This window comes from Diorhabda carinulata, chromosome 7, assembly GCF_026250575.1.
Source record: "Diorhabda carinulata isolate Delta chromosome 7, icDioCari1.1, whole genome shotgun sequence".
In the NCBI taxonomy this organism is placed as follows: domain Eukaryota; kingdom Metazoa; phylum Arthropoda; class Insecta; order Coleoptera; family Chrysomelidae; genus Diorhabda; species Diorhabda carinulata.
In genome coordinates, this window is record NC_079466.1 from 24,140,284 (window position 1) to 24,168,062 (window position 27,779).

Sequence of the window (27,779 nt, forward strand, 5' to 3'; positions counted from 1 at the left end):
AAAATGCATTTTGACACAATAGAAATGAAATTTATAAATTGGATTCACGTCTGTGGAGCAACAGGGCTAAATTTGTCATTCTCAATCAGTCAATTGAAGAAAACAGATGATCTACTTCAAAATGACGGCCGTGGGGTAAACAATCGACTTATTAAGATCGATTTTATAATTATTAATTCACGTTATTCGTGCTGGGGATCTCATTTTATTAAACCGGCTTAATCTGAATTTATACCTCAAGCTTCTAACTAGTTTTTTCCTTCCTGTATTATGAAAAATGCATTTTGACACAATAGAAATGAAATTTATAAATTGGATTCACGTCTGTGGAGCAACAGGGCTAAATTTGTCATTCTCAAGCAGTCAATTTAAGAAAACAGATGATCTACGTCAAAATGACCGCCGTGGGGTAAACAATCGACTTATTAAGATCGATTTTATAGTTATTATTCACGTTATTTATGCTGGGGATCTCATTTTATTGAACTGGTTTAATCTGAATTTATACTTCAAGCTTCTAACTAGTTTTTTTCTTCCTGTATTATAAAAAATGCATTTTGACACAATAGAAATGAAATTTATAAATTGGATTCACGTCTGTGGAGCAACAGGGCTAAATTTGTCATTCTCAATCAGTCAATTGAAGAAAACAGATGATCTACCTCAAAATGACCGCCGTGGGGTAAACAATCGCCTTTCTTGTATGTACCCGTGTTAGTTTTTCTTAATTTTTCCGGCGATTCGTTTCTTTTGTTGGTTTTTTTGTTTCATGTTGTTAAGAAAACTTCATAGATCTGTTACGGCGAGATTAATACAGCGGAAACTCAATATTTTTGCAGTTGTTTTGGAAATTAATTTCCACTATTGCGTTAAAGTTTATTAAACACGATTAAGTACTTTTTAATATTGTGAAATGATAACCCAATAGCAACTGAAAGATACAAGTTCAAACTTGAAGCTTTAGATGAAGTAAACGCCATTTAAAAACGCTTCAGTCAGAATCCTGCTTATTTTCTACAAGTTGCCTACACTCTTTAAGAAGCCGTATAATAAGGTCCAAAATCCAATAAATATCTGAAGAAATCATACAAAAACATACGGTAAAAACATTTGTTTACCCCACGGCGGACATTTTGTAATGAGTATTTTTGCCATTATTTCTGGCTATCTGCTGATTTTAGTACAGAGAAATTGTTCATTATGATAAGTATGTGAAAAATCCTTATTTCCAGACCTTATTTTGCTCGCTTTTCACATTAAAAAAGTAATAAAGAAATATTAGTAAGATAAAACAATCCGGCGAACAAAATTAATTGATATTGTTGATCGGTAATAACGGAAAAACTCTGTATCTAATCAAAAACCGTTGAAAATATAAATTGGGGTTGGTATCCAGTTTTCTCTACGTGCAAATTTCACAAAACCAGTAAAATGAAATTCGGGAACAAAAAGATTTTTCGAACACATGCGCGTTGAATCTGTTTTCACCGAGACTCCGCAGACACCGAAATATCAGTTCAAGTTTCAACGCGCGCGAACTTCAATGCAACCCATAAATTTGAGTTTCGTGGTTTGATTATCCTGGTGCACAAAATACCGGAGCTTAAATATCGTGCGATTATTAACATCGTGATTGAGTTTAGTAAATTTGTGTAAAGGATTACAACTTTTTTTTATTTTAAACTTGAGGTGAATAGTTTAAAATTATTATAATAAAAACAAAAAACACGAATACAAGTCACTATATACAGAGTGACGCATAAACAAATACACTCTTTTTGTTAATTGTATTTGAATAATCGATTAATTTTTATTCGTTTTAAAATTTGTTTAAATCATCGATTTATAGCGATAAATATTGTCGTCTTTACAATTTTTTTGATTAAGAGACACCCCTTCTTATATCTAAAAGGGGGGATACAAAAATTTTGTATTTTGTACATATTTCGAAATAATTAAATACGAATATAAAAGTTTTAATAATCGATTTAAAAAAACATAAACAGATAACAGAATTTTTGATTAATCGATGCAACCCCCTTTTATTTTTATTATTTCGACAAATAATCGTCTTCTTTTCGGTCGAATTAGTTTTACAGTTCTTGCAAATATCTTTTTTGGGAAGATAAATTTCCTACAGATCAGGCGCTGGCTTTCCCATTAATAATTTTGCCTTTACTTTAAATCATCACCGAGGTTATCTACAGGGGTTGAGACAAGCAAAACTCTTCCGGGAAACTATAACCAAAGTACCTGAAGACGCTAGACCTAGCAGATAAGGCGTGGTGCAGATTTTGCTGCACAGAAACCTCTAACCACATTTTAAATCACCTGCGAAGACTGGGTTCTCCAAGAAAGGGAGACACGGTGTACACGAGACCCCAAAATCTGTATATACGTCGCCGTGTTTACAGTCGGGATTCCATTTTAATCTAACAGCGTTTAAATACTGAATTTTCGAAAAAGAAAACGATTCGTATACGAATTTCATAAAAAAACGTCTTGGTCCAAAAAGTATGAAGCATTTTTTCCATTCCGATTGAGGCACCTCCAAAACATGTTGATGAACGCATCAACCGCTTCTTCAGAAGTTTATTTTCGATCTGCGGGAATTAGAAAAAATCAATTCGATGTTTTGACTTTTCAAAAACGGTTTTGTTCGAACTAATGTTTGAGAACTTGCTTATTCGTGGTGGAGAATGATTCATCCTCTGCGATTGGTTTCCCTGACACTTCTGGCAAGACAAATACTGTCGTAGCATTCGAAATCGACGGATTTGCTGGATTTGGCTCGTCTTGAAACACCCTTAACTCGTAAAAACGAAAAATACGGTTATATAAATCCAAAAAATCGAAATTCGATGATGAAACTTGGTTCCAAATGTGTCAACTGTCGAAAGGCTACGACTGTCCTCTTATAATTCATCTAGTTTTTCGTTGTCGAAGAAATTTCGTTACTAGTATCTTTTAATTCATCAATCCCATCGGGGTGGACAAGGAAATAGACTTCCATCGAGAAATATTATACAATTTAGTGGTTGTTTGAAGATATAAGGAGCTGTTGGACTAATTTACATAAATAAATTGCACCAAAATCATCTATTTTGGTCTGGTTGAATATATTTGTTGACCAAGAAAAGGCTTTGTCCTTAAACACAATCTTTTCGCATCATTTTCTTCAGTCCGAGCTAAAAAGCTTTGATATAACATGTGAATGATGAATTTGAAACTGAAAAACGTCAAGTACTTCGCGTAAATCGGTTATAGATTCTATGTGCACATCTCTACTGTGCACATTATCTCTTTATTGTCGGAAAATCTTTGACCTCCGAGATATTTTTTCGAGTCTGCGAACAGAAAATGATCCAAGAGGGTTAAATCAGGCGAATAAGGTGCAATTCAAAGTTTAATTTATTAATTTTGGCCATTGAAATACCGGATGTTTGAGCTGGTGCATTGTCTTGATGAAACAACACTTTCTTTTCAACTAAATGCGGTCGTTTTTGTAACTTTTCGAAAATAGTCAATGAAAATTATCCCACGCGCGTTCCAAAACACCGAGGCAACGACCTTTCCTGCAGATGGAACGGTCTTAGCCATCTTTAGAGCCGATTCTCTCTTTTAAGTCCATTGTTTTGATTGTTATTTTATTTCAGACTTGAAGTTCATCAATGGTTATGAAACAGTGCTAAAATTCGGCTCTATTTACATGTGCAAATTTCCAGTTAATATCGACGATCATCCGGTGGATTTTCTTCAGCATTTCTGGAGTCTTCACCTCATTTGGTCGATGCTGCTAGGTGTAGCGCCTTCAGGTGTTTGTTGAGGCGACAATACCTCGATAGAACTCTGGTTATAGTTTTCCAGAAGATATTTTGTCTGTCTGTAGGTTGCTCAAATAATTGGTTAGATCTCTACCCAAATATAACAACGTAAAGTTGTTTTATTGAAGTTCTAACAAACTTAATGAAAATCGTTTGGATTTTTCAAACTTTCCAGATACTTCCAACAACTTTTCTTCATATTTGTTACAAAATTGCCGATGAGATTTCAAAAAAATAGAAACAACAGCTGTATACGAATATATCTGGCAAATTCAGTGTATTAGGGTTGGTGCTTATTAACTTTTAATATGAATAAAATTTTCTTGTGGCAGTTACATATTTCTATGTAGAAGTTTCATCTCTAGGGAGGCGCTTAAATTGTACTTTCACAACCGAGAATTGCAAATAATATATAAGAAAGTTTCTAAAGTTGAAAAAAAAAAAAGATATTTGATATTTCGGTCCAACAATGTGTGATAATAATCAAATTTGGATGCGAGGAAACGTCGTAAAATCGAAATGAATCGCTTCGGAATAGATTTAACTTCAGAAAACGTAAAAATGCGTTTTTTGGCATAGAATCATGGTGGGATTCTGATCTGTGTCTCTAAAACTGAAGTTTTATCATGTAGAACAACATGAGGCTTGTTTAGCAAAGCCTCATCTAGCCTCTAACCTAACCTAACCTAACCCATCGTTCTCCCATTTCGTAACCACCAACGTAGTACAACTTCCTTCTTTATTCATCTTTGAATTCGTTTTTTCGAAAGATCATTGCACAGGAACAGAAATAGTTGAGGGCTCAATATTTTGCAATGCTAAAAAAATGCACAATCATTTGCCGATTGAAATAAAACATTTTTTCCCCGCATTCCGCTTTGATTTGAAGGTAAATTAAAATGTAATTTATATGACACACTTTTCAGAACGTCTGACTTAAACTTCTATGTAAAAAAATAGTCGAACCGAGTCAGATCAGGCCACTAAAGTTACTGTAATCTTTTAATGTTTCTCGTACTCAGCCTGCATTTTGTTTTTGATTTGTGTTGGTGTTTAGTTAATTCAAGACATTTTCCCAATCAACTTGACTGATTGGTTTTGGCATTTATAGTTAATAAACTTTTCTTTTTTTTTAATTACAGATGTGAACCTAGTGAATGTTCAAATTCAAACGATATCTAGCTCGGAGATGACAAACTTAAGATGGATGTCATTTGAACATGGTTATTTTTAGTTTGAGAATGTTTAACCGGCCTCCATATTTCATTCTGTTGACGTACATTATTTTGGGATTCCAGATTATGGAATATACGAACGGAAACCACATTTCAGGTAAACAAAAAAATAGGCCATTGATTATTTCATTTAGAATAAACCCCAAACACTTTTAAAACTGAAATCAAACATAAGTTACGTGGAAATGAAATTCTATATGTTATAAATAGTTTTGCGTCAGCCATTTTATAATTATTACAAGCTAAAAACGTCTGCCATCTTATCGTAGACCTTAATATACACAAAAACGCTGTAAAATAATTTTTAAAAGATGTTACGTACAGCGTGTAACAGATAAACAGAAAATGTTTGGATACGTCCATCTTTAAATATCTTTAATTTCAAATATACTGAACATTATTTATTCTTTCGATTCTTGAGATAATTCCATTACAGTTTGATTGCTTTAGACCTTCCACAACATCCTTTACATAATGAGCAGTTTTTATATCTGCACCAAACATAAAACTTCATTCAGGACGTTTTTTCATATATTTTTGAGGTTATGCGCTTTTCTGTCAAATGTCAAAAGTGAAATATGACTCGCCGTCGATATTTGGGTGCCGATTTTTGAGCTGCTTGTTTACCGTATCATACTAGAATGTCCTCAATGAGCATTTTGAACATCTTCTTCATTGACAATATTATTTTTGTCGTTTTTTCATATTGTTAAGAAACCTGATTTGTGAGTAGTGAAGATTGAGGTTAAAAAACCGTCCTCCTTCACCTGGTATTGCGTCAGCAAACGTTGACAAACTTCCAGTATCAATTTTTGCTCGAACTTCACCAGTTTAAGAACCCATCGGGCCGTTATTTTACGATACTGAAGATATTTGTTTAAATTTAAAATGCGAAAGTTGATATTGACTTTGAAAAATTGCTCTTTTTCATTATTCTGTTCAAAAAAATAGTTTCGTTAACAACTATGGCTTGTTACTTACTAAAATAGAGGCCACGGATATTTACGAACACTAACGCGTACATAGAACTACATTTCCACTAAGTTATGATATTTATTTGAGTCGTATTGAGTCAGATTTAAATAAAAACTGAAAATTTTGATTCTTCATCATATATTTGTTACAGAAAATCGCAGCAATAACACTTTGGTTTCAAGATATAAAAGAAGTTACGAGCGCCACAAATCTAAAGATACTTTAACGAAGAATTCTGTGGTTAAAGATACGTCAACTGCCAAATCGAGCGGTAGCAGTTTGTTTGTAACAGATAATTGCACGGTGGTAGTAGCTCAGATCGGTGGAACTGCGACTTTACCTTGTACTGTAAGAAAATTCAACAACGGAGTGGTGAGTAGATTAATCCATTCATAGTTTATTTAAAATATTGTCACATAAAAACTACATTAACTGTCTTCAGCGAGTTGGATGTTTTCAAAAGTAACTTCCTCGGAGAGTTAACTTCCGAATAAGAAGTTTGTTAACTGAAATGAAAGTTTTGTGTCTAGATACAAAAATGCATCTAGGGGATCGTGTCGTGTTGTTTTTGTGAATGCTTTTTTTGAGATTTTTTTTTTAAAATAGAACGCTTTATGATCTGTGTATCATTTCAACGAAATTTGTGAATTATTTTAATTTAAACAGAGGATTTATGAATTATGATTGTGAAAGTTGAAGGTTATTTGACATAACCTAACTTAAACTAGAGTGAACATAACCTAAACGAAGTTAAAGTAAACATAACCTAATTAGAAAATGGAACCGTCCTCGGTCTGCTAAAAAACAGTTGTCAAATCGAATTTAATCGAAAATTAAGTAAATAAAAAATGAGTATTAATTATTTATGAGCTTGGTGGCTGCTAGAGCAGAATCCAAAGATTCCTTAACATATTGGAGGGAATGATTATTATTACAAAAGCTGGAGCACCGTGTTCAAAAAATTATTGAAACGAGGGAAACTAAGTTAAGAAAGAGACTGGCGCAAGATTTTTTCGACTTGGAGCACCGTCTTCGAAAGACTTTCTTCAAGAGAGGGCATTGCCTTCGATAGAGCGTTGAAAAGAGAGTGAAAAGCTAGAAAATAGAGTCGTGGGAGATTCTTTTGAGCTAGAATTACAAAAATTTGAGCATTGTCTTCGATAGAGCGTTGAAAAAAGGGTGAAAAGCTAGAAAATAGAGTCGTGGGAGATTCTTTTGAGCTAGAATTACAAAAATTTGAGCATTGTCTTCGATAGAGCGTTGAAAAAAGGGTGAAAAGCTAGAAAATAGAGTCGTGGGAGATTCTTTTGAGCTAGAATTACAAAAATTTGAGCATTGTCTTCGATAGAGCGTTGAAAAAAGGGTGAAAAGCTAGAAAATAGAGTCGTGGGAGATTCTTTTGAGCTAGAATTACAAAAATTTGAGCATTGTCTTCGATAGAGCGTTGAAAAAAGGGTGAAAAGCTAGAAAATAGAGTCGTGGGAGATTCTTTTGAGCTAGAATTACAAAAATTTGAGCATTGTCTTCGATAGAGCGTTGAAAAGAGAGTGAAAAGCTAGAAAATAGAGTCGTGGGAGATTCTTTTGAGCTAGAATTACAAAAATTTGAGCATTGTCTTCGATAGAGCGTTGAAAAAAGGGTGAAAAGCTAGAAAATAGAGTCGTGGGAGATTCTTTTGAGCTAGAATTACAAAAATTTGAGCATTGTCTTCGATAGAGCGTTGAAAAGAGAGTGAAAAGCTAGAAAATAGAGTCGTGGGAGATTCTTTTGAGCTAGAATTACAAAAATTTGAGCATTGTCTTCGATAGAGCGTTGAAAAAAGGGTGAAAAGCTAGAAAATAGAGTCGTGGGAGATTCTTTTGAGCTAGAATTACAAAAATTTGAGCATTGTCTTCGATAGAGCGTTGAAAAGAGAGTGAAAAGCTAGAAAATAGAGTCGTGGGAGATTCTTTTGAGCTAGAATTACAAAAATTTGAGCATTGTCTTCGATAGAGCGTTGAAAAAAGGGTGAAAAGCTAGAAAATAGAGTCGTGGGAGATTCTTTTGAGCTAGAATTACAAAAATTTGAGCATTGTCTTCGATAGAGCGTTGAAAAAAGGGTGAAAGGCTAGAAAATAGAGTCGTGGGAGATTTCTTTGAGCTAGAAATACAAAAATTGGTGAATTGCATTCGATAGAGCGTTGAAAAGAGGGTGAAAAAGCTAGAAAAGAGTCGTGAAAGATATCTTTGAGCTAGAATTACAAAAATTGGAGCATTGCATTCGATAGAGCGTTGAAAAGAGGGTGAAAAGCTAGAAAATAGAGTCGTGGGTGATTTTTTTGAGCTAGAATTATAAAAATTGGAGAATTGCATTCGATAGAGAGTTGAAAAGAGGGTGAAAAGCTAGAAAATAGAGTCGTGGGTGATTTTTTTGAGCTAGATATAAAAAAATTGGAGCATTGCATTCGATAGAGCGTTGAAAAGAGGGTGAAAAAGCTAGAAAAGAGTCGCGAGAGATTTCTTTGAGCTAGAATTACAAAAATTGGAGTATTGCCTTCGATAGAGCGTTGAAAAGAGGGTGAAAAGCTAGAAAATAGAGTCGTGGGTGATTTTTTTGAGCTAGAATTATAAAAATTGGAGAATTGCATTCGATAGAGCGTTGAAAAGAGGGTGAAAAGCTAGAAAATAGAGTCGTGGGTGATTTTTTTGAGCTAGAATTATAAAAATTGGAGAATTGCATTCGATAGAGCGTTGAAAAGAGGGTGAAAAGCTAGAAAATAGAGTCGTGGGTGATTTTTTTGAGCTGGATATAAAAAAATTGGAGCATTGCATTCGATAGAGCGTTGAAAAGAGGGTGAAAAAGCTAGAAAAGAGTCGCGAGAGATTTCTTTGAGCTAGAATTACAAAAATTGGAGTATTGCCTTCGATAGAGCGTTGAAAAGAGGGTGAAAAGCTAGAAAATAGAGTCGTGGGTGATTTTTTTGAGCTAGAATTATAAAAATTGGAGAATTGCATTCGATAGAGCGTTGAAAAGAGGGTGAAAAGCTAGAAAATAGAGTTGTGGGAGATTTTTTGAGCTAGATATAAAAAAATTGGAGCATTGCCTTCGATAGAGCGTTGAAAAGAGGGTGAAAAGCTAGAAAATAGAGTCGTGGGTGATTTTTTGAGCTAGAATTACAAAAATTGGAGCATTGCTTTCGATAGAGCGTTGAAAAGAGGGTGAAAAGCTAGAAAATAGAGTCGTGGGAAATTCCTTTGAGCTAGAATTATAAAAATTGGAGAATTGCATTCGATAGAGCGTTGAAAAGAGGGTGAAAAGCTAGAAAATAGAGTCGTGGGAAATTCCTTTGAGCTAGAATTAGAAAATTTGGAGAACCGCCTTCGATAGAACGTTGAAAAGGGGGGTGATCATGCTAGAACATAGAAAACAATGTAAGCTTTTCAACGATGTAAAAATTAATAACAATAAACAATGTTTTATGTTTGTAAAAAATATGGGAACCTTAGTTTTGGTAAAACCTTCGTATATAGTTATTATAGGTTATATATAGGTTATGTATAGGTTATTATAGGTTAGGTTCCTCCTTCATAATTCGACAGATACAACTTATGTTCCTTTTTGTATAATACTAGCATCGGCTAGTATAAATTCGTATTAAAGTTCGTTATTTTGTACTATAATATGAAAAAAAAAAAAAAAATTAATTTACTTTCTCAGCAAGAATGTACGACGGTTTCCGTGATGTTTTTGTCACATGCTTATTGGAAAAAGTGAAATTCTTGAAATCCATTTTTCAGTAAAAAGCTTTTTACATCCCGAACAGGTTATGGAATTTTAAATAAAAAAATGTCAGCCCTTGAATACGTAATAAGCAATATTCTCAAGATATTTTATCAGATTCAGAAATGCATGCGATTAAATTTTAATCCAAATATTAATAAACGGACTGAATTGGGAGTTTCATAAACAAAAAAGCCATAAGTGTTTATAAATAATTCCAAACTCAGCCCGAAGATGTCGTTATTTGTCAATATAAGTTTCCGTTTCGGAAGCTACTTTCCTTTTTGACCTTCTCACTTTATAGGGAAACCCTGGGAACAGAAAATAACCCTAGGGGACTAAATCTGGTGAATAGGGTGCTTGAGGTAGTCATTCAAACTTTAATTCATCAATTTTGGCTATTGAAATAATGGATGTGTGATTATTGATGAAATAAAACAGCGTCTGTCTTCTTTGGAGCCGTTTCTTCCTTTTCAATCCGTTGTTTTGATTATTTTTTTGTTCCGTGGTGTGAAGTTATGTACCACGTTTCATCCATGGTTTTAAAAGGCTTTATTTCTGTGAAACATCGCCAAAAACTCGATGGAAACATCTTCATGATGCTGTTTTCGTACACAGTCTCGTTTAAACTCTACTAAAACAACGCGGCGTCTTCAAGGGGTATTTCTCAAGCAACTACCGCCATCTCTAGGTAAAGCCAGCTACTTCTGGAACCATTCTCGTAAATAAACGTCCGAGATAAGAAAAAAACTTCCAATGATGTTAATGGAAAAACTTACGGATCGGACTACGTATATTACGTCTGGTAGTCGTTCTGTGAAACCTTCTAGATAAAATGTTCGTTAGATTTTAATTATAGGACATTCTTTACCGCTACATTAACCCCGCAACATCGAGCGAAATGTCATTTCCATCCCTTTTTTTTCACAATCGTTAGTGAGTTTTAAAAAACTCGCATTTGAAAGCCATCTCAATTATTCAACGGTACATTTCGAAAAGAACCACAACAGAAATAATATACGGCACTTTTGGCACATGTTTTCGGACTTCGTTATCAATTTTCGAAAGCCTATTTTGAGGTTAAAGACAAATCTTTAAATACGTCAAATGTCAAACCTAATTTAACCACAGAACACAAAGTTATTCAATGCAGTCGAGTTCTATGAACGATTTTAAATCTACTTGTTCCGTGGTTCACTTCAAATCGATTATAGATTTAGTTCATCGCTTGAATCGGTATTATTAGTGCAACGAAACGAACCTAATTCGTTTCGTATCGAAAGTGGGCTTGTACAAATTACGAAATTCAGCCCGTATAATAAGCATGTTATCAAAATAAATATAATTTTGTATGAGAATTGAATAAACGAATAACCAAGTAAAATATTTTGTTAAAGATAAACAAAATATACATACTATTTGCATGGAATATTCTAGAACGCAAATTGCTCTAACTGGGAAAGGGATAAATATATGTAAACAAGGAAAGTTGAATAGCTTATGAATATATTAAATAGATGGCGTGGAAAGGAAAACTGATACGGTTAATTTACACGACATGAACACATTAATATTCAAGAAGAAATTAGTGGAATCGATTTAGATTTGTAATAAAACAAAATTACTGATACAAAATTCAAAATATGCTTCATCTGCGCCTTGTAGAAGCTGATGCAGTGTATATAGCTTGGTTTTTGCCAAGACCTCGACCTTTTTAATCATTCACAAACAAACATTTATGGTTTACAGTCCGGGAAAACCAAAATTTCGAATAGAAAATTATTTGATAGACAGATTGAATCTACTTGATTACCTTGAGGACACGAATGTTGATGATGATGAAACAAATGCTGCTCAGGAATGTCTTCAGTCATTTTTTGATTCTTTTGGTATTGTCATGCATAGTACCTCAACCAGAATAATCCATCGACTGTTTTTCTTTAATTCAGGTGTTTTTGTCCTGCAACTGATAGGAATACCTCTGGTGGTGTGACCTTCGAACTCTTCAGATACGAATTTGAAAAAATAATGAAAATTCTGACGTTCTTAGTATCCACGTCTATGTTTCCAGATATTGATAATCATGTTTTTGTTTCAGGTATCTTGGATCCGCAAACGTGATTATCATCTGCTGACTGTAGGTCTAGCTACTTATAACACGGGCGACAGATTTTTGGTCGAACACGTTAGACATCTACAGAATTGGGGATTGCTTATAAAGAAAGTTCAATTTTCTGACGCTGGATTGTACGAGTGTCAGATGTCCACGCATCCGCCTTCCAGTATTATCGTCGAACTGAGAGTCACAAGTAAGTTCTTTCCCTTACTTGATCTTCTTTATCGTTTAAGCTGCTTCCCTAGATGTTTTTCCTGGTGTGAATCATCTGAGTCTCTTCAACTGGACAGTAGATCTGATATACCAAAAGATGTTCACTGTTTGATTCAGATTGACATCCTCTTGGACTTGAAGCTTCCTTTGACGACTCTTTTGTGTCCAAAGAACGTTCCTCAGTTGGACATTAAGTCCAAATTGTGTGAGGTGCACGGGGAAATGATGCGGAGGGTTTAAAGTCGAAGTGTAAATCATCTGCGTCTCTTCAACTGGACAGTAGATCTGATGTACCAAAAGATGTTCACTGTTTGACTCAGATTGACATACTCTTGGACTTGAAGCTTCCTTTGATGACTCTTTTGTGTCCAGAGAACGTTCCTCAGTTGGACATTAAGTCCAAATTGTGTGAGGTGCACGGGGAAATGATGCGGAGGGTTTAAAGTCGAAGTGTAAATCATCTGCGTCTCTTCAACTGGATAGTAGATCTGATGTACCAAAAGATGTTCACTGTTTGACTCAGATTGACATCCTCTTGAACTTGAAGCTTCCTTTGACGACTCTTTTGTGTCCAAAGAACTTTCCTCAGTTGGACATTAAGTCCAAATTGTGTGAGGTGCACGGGGAAATGATGCGGAGGGTTTAAAGTCGAAGTGTAAATCATCTGCGTCTCTTCAACTGGACAGTAGATCTGATGTACCAAAAGATGTTCACTGTTTGACTCAGATTGACATACTCTTGGACTTGAAGCTTCCTTTGATGACTCTTTTGTGTGCAGAGAACGTTCCTCAGTTGGACATTAAGTCCAAAATGTGTGAGGTGCACGGGGAAATGATGCGGAGGGTTTAAAGTCGAAGTGTAAATCATCTGCGTCTCTTCAACTGGACAGTAGATCTGATGTACCAAAAGATGTTCACTGTTTGACTCAGATTGACATACTCTTGGACTTGAAGCTTCCTTTGATGACTCTTTTGTGTGCAGAGAACGTTCCTCAGTTGGACATTAAGTCCAAAATGTGTGAGGTGCACGGGGAAATGATGCGGAGGGTTTAAAGTCGAAGTGTAAATCATCTGCGTCTCTTCAACTGGATAGTAGATCTGATGTACCAAAAGATGTTCACTGTTTGACTCAGATTGACATCCTCTTGAACTTGAAGCTTCCTTTGACGACTCTTTTGTGTCCAAAGAACGTTCCTCAGTTGGACATTAAGTCCAAAATGTGTGAGGTGCACGGGGAAATGATGCGGAAGGTTTAAAGTCGAAGTGTAAATCATCTGCGTCTCTTCAACTGGATAGTAGATCTGATGTACCAAAAGATGTTCACTGTTTGACTCAGATTGACATCCTCTTGGACTTGAAGCTTTCTTTGATGACTCTTTTGTGTCCAGAGAACGTTCCTCAGTTGGACATTAAGTCCAAATTGTGTGAGGTGCACGGGGAAATGATGCGGAGGGTTTAAAGTCGAAGTGTAAATCATCTGCGTCTCTTCAACTGGACAGTAGATATGATTTACCAAAAGATGTTCACTGTTTGACTCAGATTGACATTCTCTTGGACTTGAAGCTTAATTTGATGTAGTTTTAAGTAATCTACGACTCATGTAGAAAGAGTTTAAGCTTTCCACGTACTATTCAACGCCGATAAACAAGTTTTTCATTGTGGAAATTCGTTGTGAACCGTATATCTTTTTTCATTCACTTTCGATTTATTATTTTTCAAATTAATCTGTTTCTAGTTTGTTTCGAAGGTAAAGAGAAACGCGTAATTTGTATTACTAAATTAACTAGTATTGGAAACATAAATTATTTAACGCAGTTGTTGAAAAGTCCTGACTATTATGAAAATTGGGAAATTTATGAAAGGTTTCGGCTTTTAGGAAAGTTTTGAACACAGTAACGGCATTATTACATTTTCTAATGAAATATGATCCAATACCATAATCGCAATGTCCAAAAAAGAAGTCGTAGTTGTCCTTGAACAACTAAAACTTGTTTCCTGCACAGGGATATCGAATTCCGAAACAACAGCTACGAGAATAATTCGTTTTTTTGCCCAATAACAGACTTCTAATATTAAACTCGCGTTGAGAGTCAATGTTTATTAGATTTTGGTCAATAACCTAGTTTTTAGTGGTATAAAACTTGAAAATTTCTGAGCAGTAAGACGTATCAAGATCCAACAAAGTGCATTCGATTCGGGAAAGCCTCAGACTAATTTTTGAACAAAAATTATAAGTGATAAATGAAAATTTTTATCAGGAAAAATGTTTGAACAATTTAAAAAAATCTACTAGGTTCCTGGTGCCCACGGTGGCCGACATCCACACCGTCTACTTTAGTCCCTTAGAAATCCGCTACGGAGATAGTCAAATATATACATCCTAGGGGTTGTAGAGGTACCAGGTACCTTCCAGGTTATCGTCGTCATCATATTCGTGTTCAACGATTTCGAAGACCTCCAGGGGATATTATTTGGTCAATTTCATAATGAATTTCCACGGGATTCTATGAGTTGACGTATAAATTAATCACCTTGGACACCAGGTACCTTCCAGGTTATCAACGTCATCATATTCGTGTTCAACGATTTCGAAGACCTCCAGGGGATATTATTTGGTCAATTTCATAATGAATTTCCACGGGATTCTATGAGTTGACGTATAAATTAATCACCTTGGACACCAGGTACCTTCCAGGTTATCGTCGTCATCATATTCGTGTTCAACGATTTCGAAGACCTCCAGGGGATATTATTTGGTCAATTTCATAATGAATTTCCACGGGATTCTATGAATTGACGTATAAATTAATCACCTTGGACACCAGGTACCTTCCAGGTTATCGTCGTCATCATATTCGTGTTCAACGATTTCGAAGACCTCCAGGGGATATTATTTGGTCAATTTCATAATGAATTTCCACGGGATTCTATGAATTGACGTATAAATTAATCACTTTGGGCACCAGGTACCTTCCAGGTTATCGTCGTCATCATATTCGTGTTCAACGATTTCGAAGACCTCCAGGGGATATTATTTGGCCAATTTCATAATGAATTTCCACGGGATTCTATGAATTGACGTATAAATTAATCACTTTGGGCACCAGGTACCTTCCAGGTTATCGTCGTCATCATATTCGTGTTCAACGATTTCGAAGACCTCCAGGGGATATTATTTGGCCAATTTCATAATGAATTTCCACGGGATTCTATGAGTTGACGTATAAATTAATCACTTTGGGCACCAGGTACCTTCCAGGTTATCGTCGTCATCATATTCGTGTTCAACGATTTCGAAGACCTCCAGGGGATATTATTTGGCCAATTTCATAATGAATTTCCACGGGATTCTATGAATTGACGTATAAATTAATCACCGTGGACACCAGGTACCTTCCAGGTTATCGTCGTCATCATATTCGTGTTCAACGATTTCGAAGACCTCCAGGGGATATTATTTGGCCAATTTCATAATGAATTTCCACGGGATTCTATGAATTGACGTATAAATTAATCACCGTGGACACCAGGTACCTTCCAGGTTATCGTCGTCATCATATTCGTGTTCAACGATTTCGAAGACCTCCAGGGGATATTATTTGGCCAATTTCATAATGAATTTCCACGGGATTCTATGAGTTGACGTATAAATTAATCACTTTGGGCACCAGGTACCTTCCAGGTTATCGTCGTCATCATATTCGTGTTCAACGATTTCGAAGACCTCCAGGGGATATTATTTGGCCAATTTCATAATGAATTTCCACGGGATTCTATGAATTGACGTATAAATTAATCACTTTGGGCACCAGGTACCTTCCAGGTTATCGTCGTCATCATATTCGTGTTCAACGATTTCGAAGACCTCCAGGGGATATTATTTGGCCAATTTCATAATGAATTTCCACGGGATTCTATGAGTTGACGTATAAATTAATCACCTTGCGCACCAGGTACCTTCCAGGTTATCGTCGTCATCATATTCGTGTCCAACGATTTCGAAAACCTCCATGGGATATTATTTGGCCAATTTCATAATGAATTTCCACGGGATTCTATGAGTTGACGTATAAATTAATCACCTTGGACACCAGGTACCTTCCAGGTTATCGTCGTCATCATATTCGTGTTCAACGATTTCGAAGACCTCCAGGGGATATTATTTGGCCAATTTCATAATGAATTTCCACGGGATTCTATGAATTGACGTATAAATTAATCACCGTGGACACCAGGTACCTTCCAGGTTATCGTCGTCATCATATTCGTGTTCAACGATTTCGAAGACCTCCAGGGGATATTATTTGGCCAATTTCATAATGAATTTCCACGGGATTCTATGAATTGACGTATAAATTAATCACTTTGGGCACCAGGTACCTTCCAGGTTATCGTCGTCATCATATTCGTGTTCAACGATTTCGAAGACCTCCAGGGGATATTATTTGGCCAATTTCATAATGAATTTCCACGGGATTCTATGAGTTGACGTATAAATTAATCACCTTGCGCACCAGGTACCTTCCAGGTTATCGTCGTCATCATATTCGTGTCCAACGATTTCGAAAACCTCCATGGGATATTATTTGGCCAATTTCATAATGAATTTCCACGGGATTCTATGAGTTGACGTATAAATTAATCACCTTGGACACCAGGTACCTTCCAGGTTATCGTCGTCATCATATTCGTGTTCAACGATTTCGAAGACCTCCAGGGGATATTTTTTGGGAAACTTTATAACGAATTTCTACGGGGCTCCAAGAGACGACGTACTTGGCGTCCACCCTGGCGCACCAGGTATTCGTAGACCTTTAGCTAGTTCGAAAACTCGCGTAAATTAAAATTGAACTCATTTCTTACAATATTTTTCGTCTTCCTGCTTAGAAATTTCTAGATTTCGTCCTTTTTTTATATATTTTCTTCGACTACGTATTCGATGGAAGTTATTTTCTCTTGCAGAAGCCTTGGCAGAAATTCAGGGCGCGCCGGATTTGTACATTCATTCAGGATCGCGTCTCCAGCTAGTATGTACTCTACGGGATTCTACGGAAACTCCAGAATACGTTTTCTGGTTTCACGAGCAACGCATGATAAATTATGATCCGGGAGTTTATGTACAGGACGGACGAAGTTCCAGTGTCATTTACATACAAGAAGCCGATAAAAGTCATAACGGCAATTATACCTGTAGCCCTTCGAATGCTGTACCTGCTTCTATCAATGTACATGTGCTCAACGCTACCGCAGGTAAGCTTAAACTCTAGGTTTAGAAATTGATCTTATTTCATCTTTACAATGTGGAGTCGATGATTTTTCATCCTTATTTTCGTATGAGGATGAGTTAGCTCAAACCCGTACGTAGTTTTTATCTAAAACATTTAATGTAAATTTGGTTTTTGTACATAAAACATTGATACTTCACTCTCGTAGATCATCATCATTAAACCGTTGAATCTTCTTGGATTACATCTAGTTTTTTGCACCTACAGATCGTTTTATTGGGGTGGATTACTCCTCTTGTTTTTTGTGTTATAGTTTTTACTGTTTTTAACTTTCTCATTACTAGTTTCTTCTTCAAATTGATCAATTATTAATCAGCGATCCCTGAGCACTAAATCTTGAATTTTGGTACATTTGGAAGGATGTTTTCGTACATAAAACATTGATACTTCACTCTCGTAGATCATCATCATTAAACCGTTGAATCTTCTTGGATTACAGCTAGTTTTTTACACCTACAGATCGTTTTATTGGGGTGGATTACTCCCCTTGTTCTTCGTGTTATAGTTTTTTACTGTTTTTAACTTTCTCATTACTAGTTTCTTCTTCAAATTGATCAATTATCAACCAGCGATCCCTGAGCACCAAATCTTGAATTTTGGTACATTTTGGTACATTTGGAAGGATGTTTTCGTACATAAAACATTGATACTTCACTCTCGTAGATCATCACCATTAAACCATTGAATCTTCTTGGATTACAGCTAGTTTTTTGCACCTACAGATCGTTTTATTCAGGTGGATTACTCCTCTTGTTTTTTGTGTTATAGTTTTTTACTGTTTTTAACTTTCTTACTGCTAGTTTCTTCTTCAAATTGATCAATTATCAATCAGCGATCCCTGAGTACCAAATCTTGAATTTTGGTACATTTGGAAGGATGTTTTCGTACATAAAACATTGATACTTCACTCTCGTAGATCATCATCATTAAACCGTTGTATCTTCTTGGATTACAGCTAGTTTTCTGCACCTACAGATCGTTTTATTCAGGTGGATTACTCCTCTTGTTTTTTGTGTTATAGTTTTTTACTGTTTTTAACTTTCTCATTACTAGTTTCTTCTTCAAATTGATCAATTATCAATCAGCGATCCCTGAGTACCAAATCTTGAATTTTGGTACATTTGGAAGGATGTTTTCGTACATAAAACATTGATACTTCACTCTCGTAGATCATCACCATTAAACCGTTGAATCTTCTTGGATTACAGCTAGTTTTTTACACCTACAGATCGTTTTATTGGGGTGGATTACTCCCCTTGTTCTTCGTGTTATAGTTTTTTACTGTTTTTAACTTTCTCATTACTAGTTTCTTCTTCAAATTGATCAATTATCAATCAGCGATCCCTGAGTACCAAATCTTGAATTTTGGTACATTTGGAAGGATGTTTTCGTACATAAAACATTGATACTTCACTCTCGTAGATCATCACCATTAAACCGTTGAATCTTCTTGGATTACAGCTAGTTTTTTACACCTACAGATCGTTTTATTGGGGTGGATTACTCCCCTTGTTCTTCGTGTTATAGTTTTTTACTGTTTTTAACTTTCTCATTACTAGTTTCTTCTTCAAATTGATCAATTATCAATCAGCGATCCCTGAGTACCAAATCTTGAATTTTGGTACATTTGGAAGGATGTTTTCGTACATAAAACATTGATACTTCACTCTCGTAGATCATCATCATTAAACCGTTGAATCCTCTTGGATTACAGCTAGTTTTTTACACCTACAGATCGTTTTATTGGGGTGGATTACTCCCCTTGTTCTTCGTGTTATAGTTTTTTACTGTTTTTAACTTTCTCATTACTAGTTTCTTCTTCAAATTGATCAATTATCAATCAGCGATCCCTGAGTACCAAATCTTGAATTTTGGTACATTTGGAAGGATGTTTTCGTACATAAAACATTGATACTTCACTCTCGTAGATCATCATCATTAAACCGTTGAATCTTCTTGGATTACAGCTAGTTTTTTACACCTACAGATCGTTTTATTGGGGTGGATTACTCCCCTTGTTCTTCGTGTTATAGTTTTTTACTGTTTTTAACTTTCTCATTACTAGTTTCTTCTTCAAATTGATCAATTATCAATCAGCGATCCCTGAGTACCAAATCTTGAATTTTGGTACATTTGGAAGGATGTTTTCGTACATAAAACATTGATACTTCACTCTCGTAGATCATCATCATTAAACCGTTGAATCCTCTTGGATTACATCTAGTTTTTTGCACCTACAGATCGTTTTATTCAGGTGGATTACTCCTCTTGTTTTTTGTGTTATAGTTTTTTACTGTTTTTAACTTTCTTACTACTAGTTTCTTCTTCAATTTGGTTTCTCCAGTTGCTTCTTGGTCTGTCTTTGCCTCTTATCCATAGAGGTATCCATTTTTCTATCCTCCTCATCATTTCTGTAGGTTTTTTTCTCATGATTTGTCCTGTCAAATCCTTCATAGATATGGTATCATAAAAAACTGAACGAAAAGGGATACGAAGCTTCACAATAAGCGAAATTATCAAAAGATTTATCGATTATGGAAAACCTTGTTTTCTTAGTGTATAAAATTTTATATTTCATGAATTCAAGTTGACTAAAAAGAACTAGAAATAATCGGATTTATGGACGGTCGAAGCGAAAACAGGATGTTGAAATTTTTTTAAAAAAGAACATGATTTTGCTTTGAGGGTGAACATATTCATATCCAAATGTATATATATGTTTTTTTTATATCTTTGAAACTTTGCCAATTAAAGCCGCGTTGCCAGCATCATTTTATTCCGGCAATATTAGCATAATAGCTTCGGGATTATTTTTAATAAAAGTCCTTTTTAGTCTATATTTAAAGTCGACTACCCACAGTAAACTCCACGTTAGAAATAAATATTTTATAAACACGTCGCACTATACAGAATGGACTACATAAAATAATGTCCCGATAAATAAACTGTACGCGTTTCGAATTCTCGTTTTTCAGTTTTGTTAACAAACTATAGTCGGAAGAGGTCAGATCGGGACTATACTGTGGTAAATCAGGGTAACAGCCGTTTACTTTTTGGTTGCTTTTCGTGACGGGTTTTACTTTCAATGGAATTTCTGTCATATTGTCCCCAGGGAGACAACTTTTTGTGATTTAGTCAACATCTACTTATAAATACAGATCATTCAAAATTAATATCATATCCATATTAATAAACAGTAAGAAAAGGATAAAATTCTTTGTTTCTCTTGATGAATAGTCGTCTTAATACTTTTCAATCCTTTTGTCTTTTTCCCGGTTGAAAAACACGATCCCTTTTTCTTCTTCTTTAAAAACTTCAAAACTGTTTACATAGGACAAATAAAACGATATTTAGAAAATGAATTCTGATACATTTGTGTATATATATGCAAGTGTTAATACCATTTCTTTTAAATTCCGTATGCTCCCAATTTTAATGGTGGTATTCGGCCTCATTTGAAGTATTTATATACAGGGTGTCCCACGACGAGTTAAAACTATCTGTATTTGGTAAAATACTTATACTAAAATCATGAAAATTTCTACGTTTCTACGGTTTTCAGATACGATCTTTTCAATTAAAATATTTTCAAAGATGTCCGACTTCCGGTATAACCGGAAGTCGACTCTAACTTTGTTATTTTGAATAGAACACCCTATATATTAATACATTTTTGAAATTTACGTAGAATTTTAGTATAGTTTTGTCTGAAAACTTTTTTCGAAAAATGCATACTTTTTGAGTTATTAATTTTTTTATAAAAAATTTGACCCTTATGAATTATTTTTTTACGAGGACATCCTTAAAGATATGAAAATGTTTTTGGTTTTGTTGCTTTTAGCAAGGTCAGACGTATTTGAATCTATTTTGAAAAATTTTTCATCTTATACGGGGTGTGTATGAAAAGTGTTCAAAGTTTAACTTCATTAATATCAAATTTATTTAACTTTTTAAATAGAACCACCCGGTTTTTTTCTATTTTATAGCGACCAAACTCGCATACTGTTAAAAAAATCCTCAATAATTTGAAGCTATGCGGCTTGAAACAAAAGTTAATCGAATTAAACCAGTTATTGAGCATCTCTAAAAATTTATTAAAAATATTTAATACCTGGATAACAGTAAGGTTTAGGTATCTGAAAAAATACATGAATTTGCCTTATTTTTCACCCCTGAATACATTAAAATAGAAAAAACCGGGTGATTCTATTTAAAAAATTAAAGAAATTTGATATTTATGAAGTTAAACTTTGAATACTTTTTATACACACCCTGTATGAATTAAGAAATTTTTCAACATGGATTCAAATACGTCTGACCCTGCTTAAAACAACCGAATAAAAATCCTTTTCATATCTTTAAGGATGTCCTCGTAAAAAAATAATTTATAAGGATCAAATTTTTTATAAAAAAATTAATAACTCAAAAAATATGAATTTTTCGAAAAAAGTTTTCAGACAAAACTATACTAGAATTTTACGTAGATTTCAAAAATGTATTAATATACAGGGTGATCTATTCAAAATAACGAAGTTACAGTCGACTTCCGGCATAACCGGAAGTCGGACATCTTTGAAAATATTTTAGTTAAAAAGATCGTATCCGAAAACCTAAACGTAGAAATTTTCATGATTCTACTATAAGTAATCTGCCATATATACATATATATATATATATATATATATATATATATATATATATATATATATATAGTTTTAACTTGTCTTGGGACATCCTGTATATGCATGTGTTAAGCCGTTACTTTGACAAATTGTATCTTACTTTCCCCGGTGGTATTCGGTGACGTATATAAATAACCGGTTCTTGATTGGGGTGACTTTATATATTGAATTATCAAAAACTAATCAAAGAAATAATCAAAATCTTTGAAGAAAAACGTAATAAATCGAATGGCATATTACAGAGTCTCTCTGCTTATTTAACACGTCAAAAAACCAAAAAACATACGTCTTATCATAAGATATTGTTCAAAAGTATGGAAATTTCGTTGAAAAATATAGTTTTCCAGTCTTTAAAGCGAATCAATAGATAATACAGTAAAGAAAATGATATCGCAAATCATATCGAAACTTCCAAGACCTCGTTATCGATTTTAACATAAAAAAAACGTGAGAAAGATACGCGTTGACGTCAGAATGAATAATAATCAATACGTGCTATCTCAATATAACGTCTTTTGTTTACGAAATTAAACTGAGTTCCTGTTTATTACCCTTATATGAGGGTAGTCACACGAATACGTCATTCACACAGAGAAAATTTCACTTGAACAAGACGAAACAGACAAATTGTCAGAGATAAAGGAAACATTTGGAACGATTAATTAAACTGAAAGTTCTGTGGCCGAGCGCTCTAATATTTTTTTATCTGTCATTTGTCAACGTTCACTGTCAACGAGAGCCGATGGTCTCGATTGTGAGAGAGACCAGCCAATACTGGTGGCGTCCTGTTTTTAGAAGCGTGTTTTCGAATGTTTGTATACTTTTGTAAAAGGATTTCTTATATTTTTTTGATCCCTTTTGATGAAACAATTACCAAAAGTTTAAATTATAGTTAAAAATCTCGAAACGAAGTTTGAAGTCTAATATTTTTCTATCTGTCATTTGTCAGCGTTCACTGTCAACTAGAGCTGATGGTCTCGATTGTGAGAGAGACCAGCCAATACTGGTGGCGTCCTGTTTTTAGAAGCGTGTTTTCGAATGTTTGTATACTTTTGTAAAAGGATTTCTTATATTTTTTTTATCCCTTTTGTTGAAACAATTACCAAAAGTTTAAATTATAGTTAAAAATCTCGAAACGAAGTTTGAAGTCTAATATTTTTCTATCTGTCATTTGTCAGCGTTCACTGTCAACTAGAGCCGATGGTCTCGATTGTGAGAGAGACCAGCCAATACTGGTGGCGTCCTGTTTTTAGAAGCGTGTTTTCGAATGTTTGTATACTTTTGTAAAAGGATTTCTTATATTTTTTTGATCCCTTTTGATGAAACAATTACCAAAAGTTTAAATTATAGTTAAAAATCTCGAAACGAAGTTTGAAGTCTAATATTTTTCTATCTGTCATTTGTCAGCGTTCACTGTCAACTAGAGCCGATGGTCTCGATTGTGAGAGAGACCAGCCAATACTGGTGGCGTCCTGTTTTTAGAAGCGTGTTTTCGAATGTTTGTATACTTTTGTAAAAGGATTTCTTATATTTTTTTGATCCCTTTTGATGAAACAATTACCAAAAGTTTAAATTATAGTTAAAAACCTCGAAACGAAGTTTGAAGTCTAATATTTTTCTATCTGTCATTTGTCAGCGTTCACTGTCAACGAGAGCCGATGGTCTCGATTGTGAGAGAGACCAGCCAATACTGGTGGCGTCCTGTTTTTAGAAGCGTGCTTTCGAATGTTTGTATACTTTTGTAAAAGGATTTCTTATATTTTTTTATCCCTTTTGTTGAAACAATTACCAAAAGTTTAAATTATAGTTGAAAACCTCGAAACGAAGTATGAAAACTAATATTTTTCTATCTGTCATTTGTCAGCGTTCACTGTCAACGAGAGCCGATGGTCTCGATTGTGAGAGAGACCAGCCAATACTGGTGGCGTCCTGTTTTTAGAAGCGTGCTTTCGAATGTTTGTATACTTTTGTAAAAGGATTTCTTATATTTTTTTGATCCCTTTTGTTGAAACAATTACCAAAAGTTTAAATTATAGTCAAAAACCTCGGAACGAAGTATGAAATTTGAATTCATTGTTGAGTTCATATTCAATGAAGCTTTCTCTCAGTTTGCATTAAATTATCGTTCTACAAGGTATATAATAGCGTACTCAAGAGGTTCTAATAAAGAGTTTCGGCACGTATCCTTAATAATTCTTGACAGTAATGAAGTCGACAATATTTAAATACCGAATTGTCCTTATTACTTTTGCAAATTGTTAACTTTGTTTTCATTCATTCCCGGCGTAGCTTCCAACGTTTCGAAAATTTATACCAGAAGAAGAAAGACAGGGATTCTGTCATATATTTATCCTTTAACGCAAAAACTTGTTTGTTTCAAGATGTATACGTGATGATATTTAAAATAAGAGACCAAAAACCACTGTACGATCAATTTTAACTGGATGATTTTTATTATATCAGTTTTTTATTTCCTTTTCCTATTTTTCTATGTTTTCTTTATTATTTTTTCCCTTCTCTTGCTCTCAATAACCCTTTTGGTATCGATTGTTGACCTTTGAGACCTTCATTTCGTTGATAGTTACTTCATATGCAGCTGTTTTTACTTCTAGCCTAGCTAAGACATTTTGTATTTCTTTTTGTGATCTATCTAACGGTACTAATCGTCCTCATAAGCATTACATTAATTTATCGACGAAGAGAGTGACCTTGACTCAGTCCTTTATCTACATTGAAAGGTTCTAATATTAATTCTGATCGTAATGGTCTACAAAATTGCATTGGCCTGCAGTAATTTGAACCTTTACTGCAGTGATTTTCATATTTATTTACTTTTAAGACTTTGTCTGATAATTCAAGACCGAACGTAGCCAAATCTGTCCAGCCGTTATCGAGTTTCAGCGAGACTAACTAACAGCAATTCGTTACTTTTCACTTCGTCAATTAGTCCATCAAATTAAGTCGAAAAATAAAAAAGAAACGTTTTATTTTGTCCTGTCATTAATTAAACGTTAATTCTAATCCGTTACATAATTCAACAACAAAGGGAAATACTGAAAATGCGGTGAAAAGTTTCGGAACGACTCGGCATTATAAGTCACAGGATTTCGCCGTATTAGAAATGATTTTTATCCCGACATTCCAACAACGCGAAACATCCCTCTTATTTCACATGTCAGGGGGTTTCAGACACGTTCTTCCAACGACGACGTAATTTTTATAAAACTCCAGTTGAATTGTAGAAACAGAAAAATATTCAACAGAAACAGAATCGCCAGATACTTCTGGTTGAACGATGTGCAGTATCTTCAAATTCAGTTATAACCCTAAATTTATATTTAAATATCAACAGTTTAATATCAAGGGTTCGTAATCAACATCCCTTATGAATATTATCGAGTGTAAACTTTCCGGAAAAAGGGAATTTCTTTTACGAGGAAAATAAATGACCACATGTTGGTTCTGTTTTATTGAGAAATTAAGAAGGGAGAAAAAAATGCAAATTTTTGTCGTTTTTTCTATCCCGTTTACTGTTTTTCACGATTCATATCGACCATTTAACATTGTGGAAAATTGTGCAAATCATCCATACGCGGTAAAATATTTTCATATTCAAAATAGCACCTCCAACGTTGACACAAACCTAATTTACATATTTATCCTAAAATATCTACGGAAATTATCATTTTAGTTAATTCTCCAAACTCCAAATGATATGAAAAACACGAAATAAGTTTATTGGAGCACAGATAAAACTGTAAAACCCACTCGTCGATCTTATCTATATACTTTATGTCAAAATTCTCATTTCTACCCTACCTACATTCAAAATATGTCATAACTGTCAATGTCAATTGTCAAGATTAATAATCATTTGTTTCAATTTTCCAAACACTTTTCTGACGTGTGTTCTAAATGAGAAGAATTTTGTAAATCAATATCAAATTGTGGTTAATGTGAAAATCTTTTTTTGGAAATTGATTTTACAAATTTCAAAAGTGATATTTTAGTTTTCCTTGGTTTAGTTGAAAATGTATTTTGTAAATAAACGTGTTCCGTTTCTAAGATGTTTTTTATTGTGAATTCAAAAAAAAAACAAGAAATCGAAACTGGTTTCTATTACAGTAGATATCCATGTTGTAAATTTGAATGAACCGCGAAAAAATTTAGCGCTGTTTATAAAATCTTTCAACGGTTACTTATTGTTACATCAAGATGATTCTTTTTTACCTTTGAACTCTATAATGAGAACCATGCCGTAGAAAACTATTCCAAGACCTATAAGTAACATTACGGACATCTGTCAAATGTCTCCTGTCAAATAAAGGTACGTTCTTTAGTGTATATTCGACAGTTTCTATCCTTACATAACTCGATGATCATTTGGGCACGAAGATGGGTTAAAATAAAGAAGCTTTGAACTATTTTATAATCATTTTCGAAAAAAAAAATCAGTTTGACTGACAACGAGCTTTTGGGATTGCGAGAAACTTCGAAAAACAGGGATAGATAAAGATTTTCCGTTTTTTTTGTCCCCACAACCTTTTTATGGAACAAAAATCACAAAATTTTACTGGATAATCATAGGATTGAGGTTATAAAGATATAAGAGATTGTAGGTATGCCATATACCGAGCAAAACCTAACCTAACTAAAATGTGTCAAATCAATTTCATACGAATTATAAAAATAAGTGGCAACGTATAATTTTTCTTAGTGTTTATATTCGAAATACCATAAAGGATATCAGCGATGCCAAACAAATTTTCTACTACATTAAATTTTCACGTCGATCTGACATTAATGAATAAAAGAAAATATTTATACATCACCTTAAAAGCCTGTCAGGTTCGAAAGAAAAGCTTTCCACAAGGAACAATGCTTAGCTTGAAGGTTTTAATCCCGTTTAGAATCGAATTTACTGGAAATTGAGAAAAAAAAATTTCGAAACGTAAAGATGGAGGTTCGAGGAAATACTGGACCGATCAGAATGGCTAATAAACTCGTTATCTTTAACCTCAATTTAGGTGATAACCTCTTTATCAAAATTTCCGTACGTCAAACGTCCTATCGAGGTTTGATAACTGTCAAAGTCCTGAGGATCAAATCTGGGGAATGCGAGACATGCAAGACGCAATTTTTGTGCTATTGAACCCCATTTTGTTCTAGAAAAACTGTACATTTATACTACAGCTATTTATACAGACTTTCTATGGGTATCATTGATGTAATATTTATTGTACAGTACAGGGTTGCTACTAAACTTTTGAGATAGTCGCATTCACTATTAAAAATGTCAAAATTTATGATGACAGTGTCATATTCATATCAGTGTTGCCATATCTCAATTTCATCAACTCTAAATACCTCACACGCAAATATCATTGAATTTGAAGCCATTTTGATTATGTAAGTGACAGCTACGTGTGTTGTGATACGATTTAAGACCCACAGCTGACGTAACGTAATCAAGATGTTCGATTTTCATATAAAGGATAATAGGATAATATTTGTTTTCTTTTGTTTCAGAAGAGAAGCCTGCCGCAATGCAACACGCCAATACTTCAAGTTCAATAATGTTTTTCTTCGTAAGATACGGTGTTGTTTTAGTAATATTAAGGTTGATTTTCCAAAAAACGTGACTGTGAAATCGCATCCGGTGAATCTGATAACAAAATTATATATATATA

At 34.3% G+C, this 27,779-nt stretch overlaps 1 protein-coding gene across 1 annotated transcript; it reads left to right on the top strand.

Moving 5' to 3' along the window:
• Nucleotides 1–1,478: 1,478 nt before the first annotated feature.
• LOC130896607 (uncharacterized) lies at nt 1,479–27,779 on the top strand. Its single transcript, XM_057804803.1, has 6 exons — nt 1,479–1,689; nt 4,967–5,156; nt 6,186–6,406; nt 11,893–12,103; nt 17,085–17,372; nt 27,619–27,779. Exons 2-6 carry the CDS (start codon nt 5,045–5,047, stop codon nt 27,729–27,731), a joined length of 945 nt encoding a protein of 314 aa, XP_057660786.1. The 5' UTR covers nt 1,479–1,689; nt 4,967–5,044; the 3' UTR covers nt 27,732–27,779.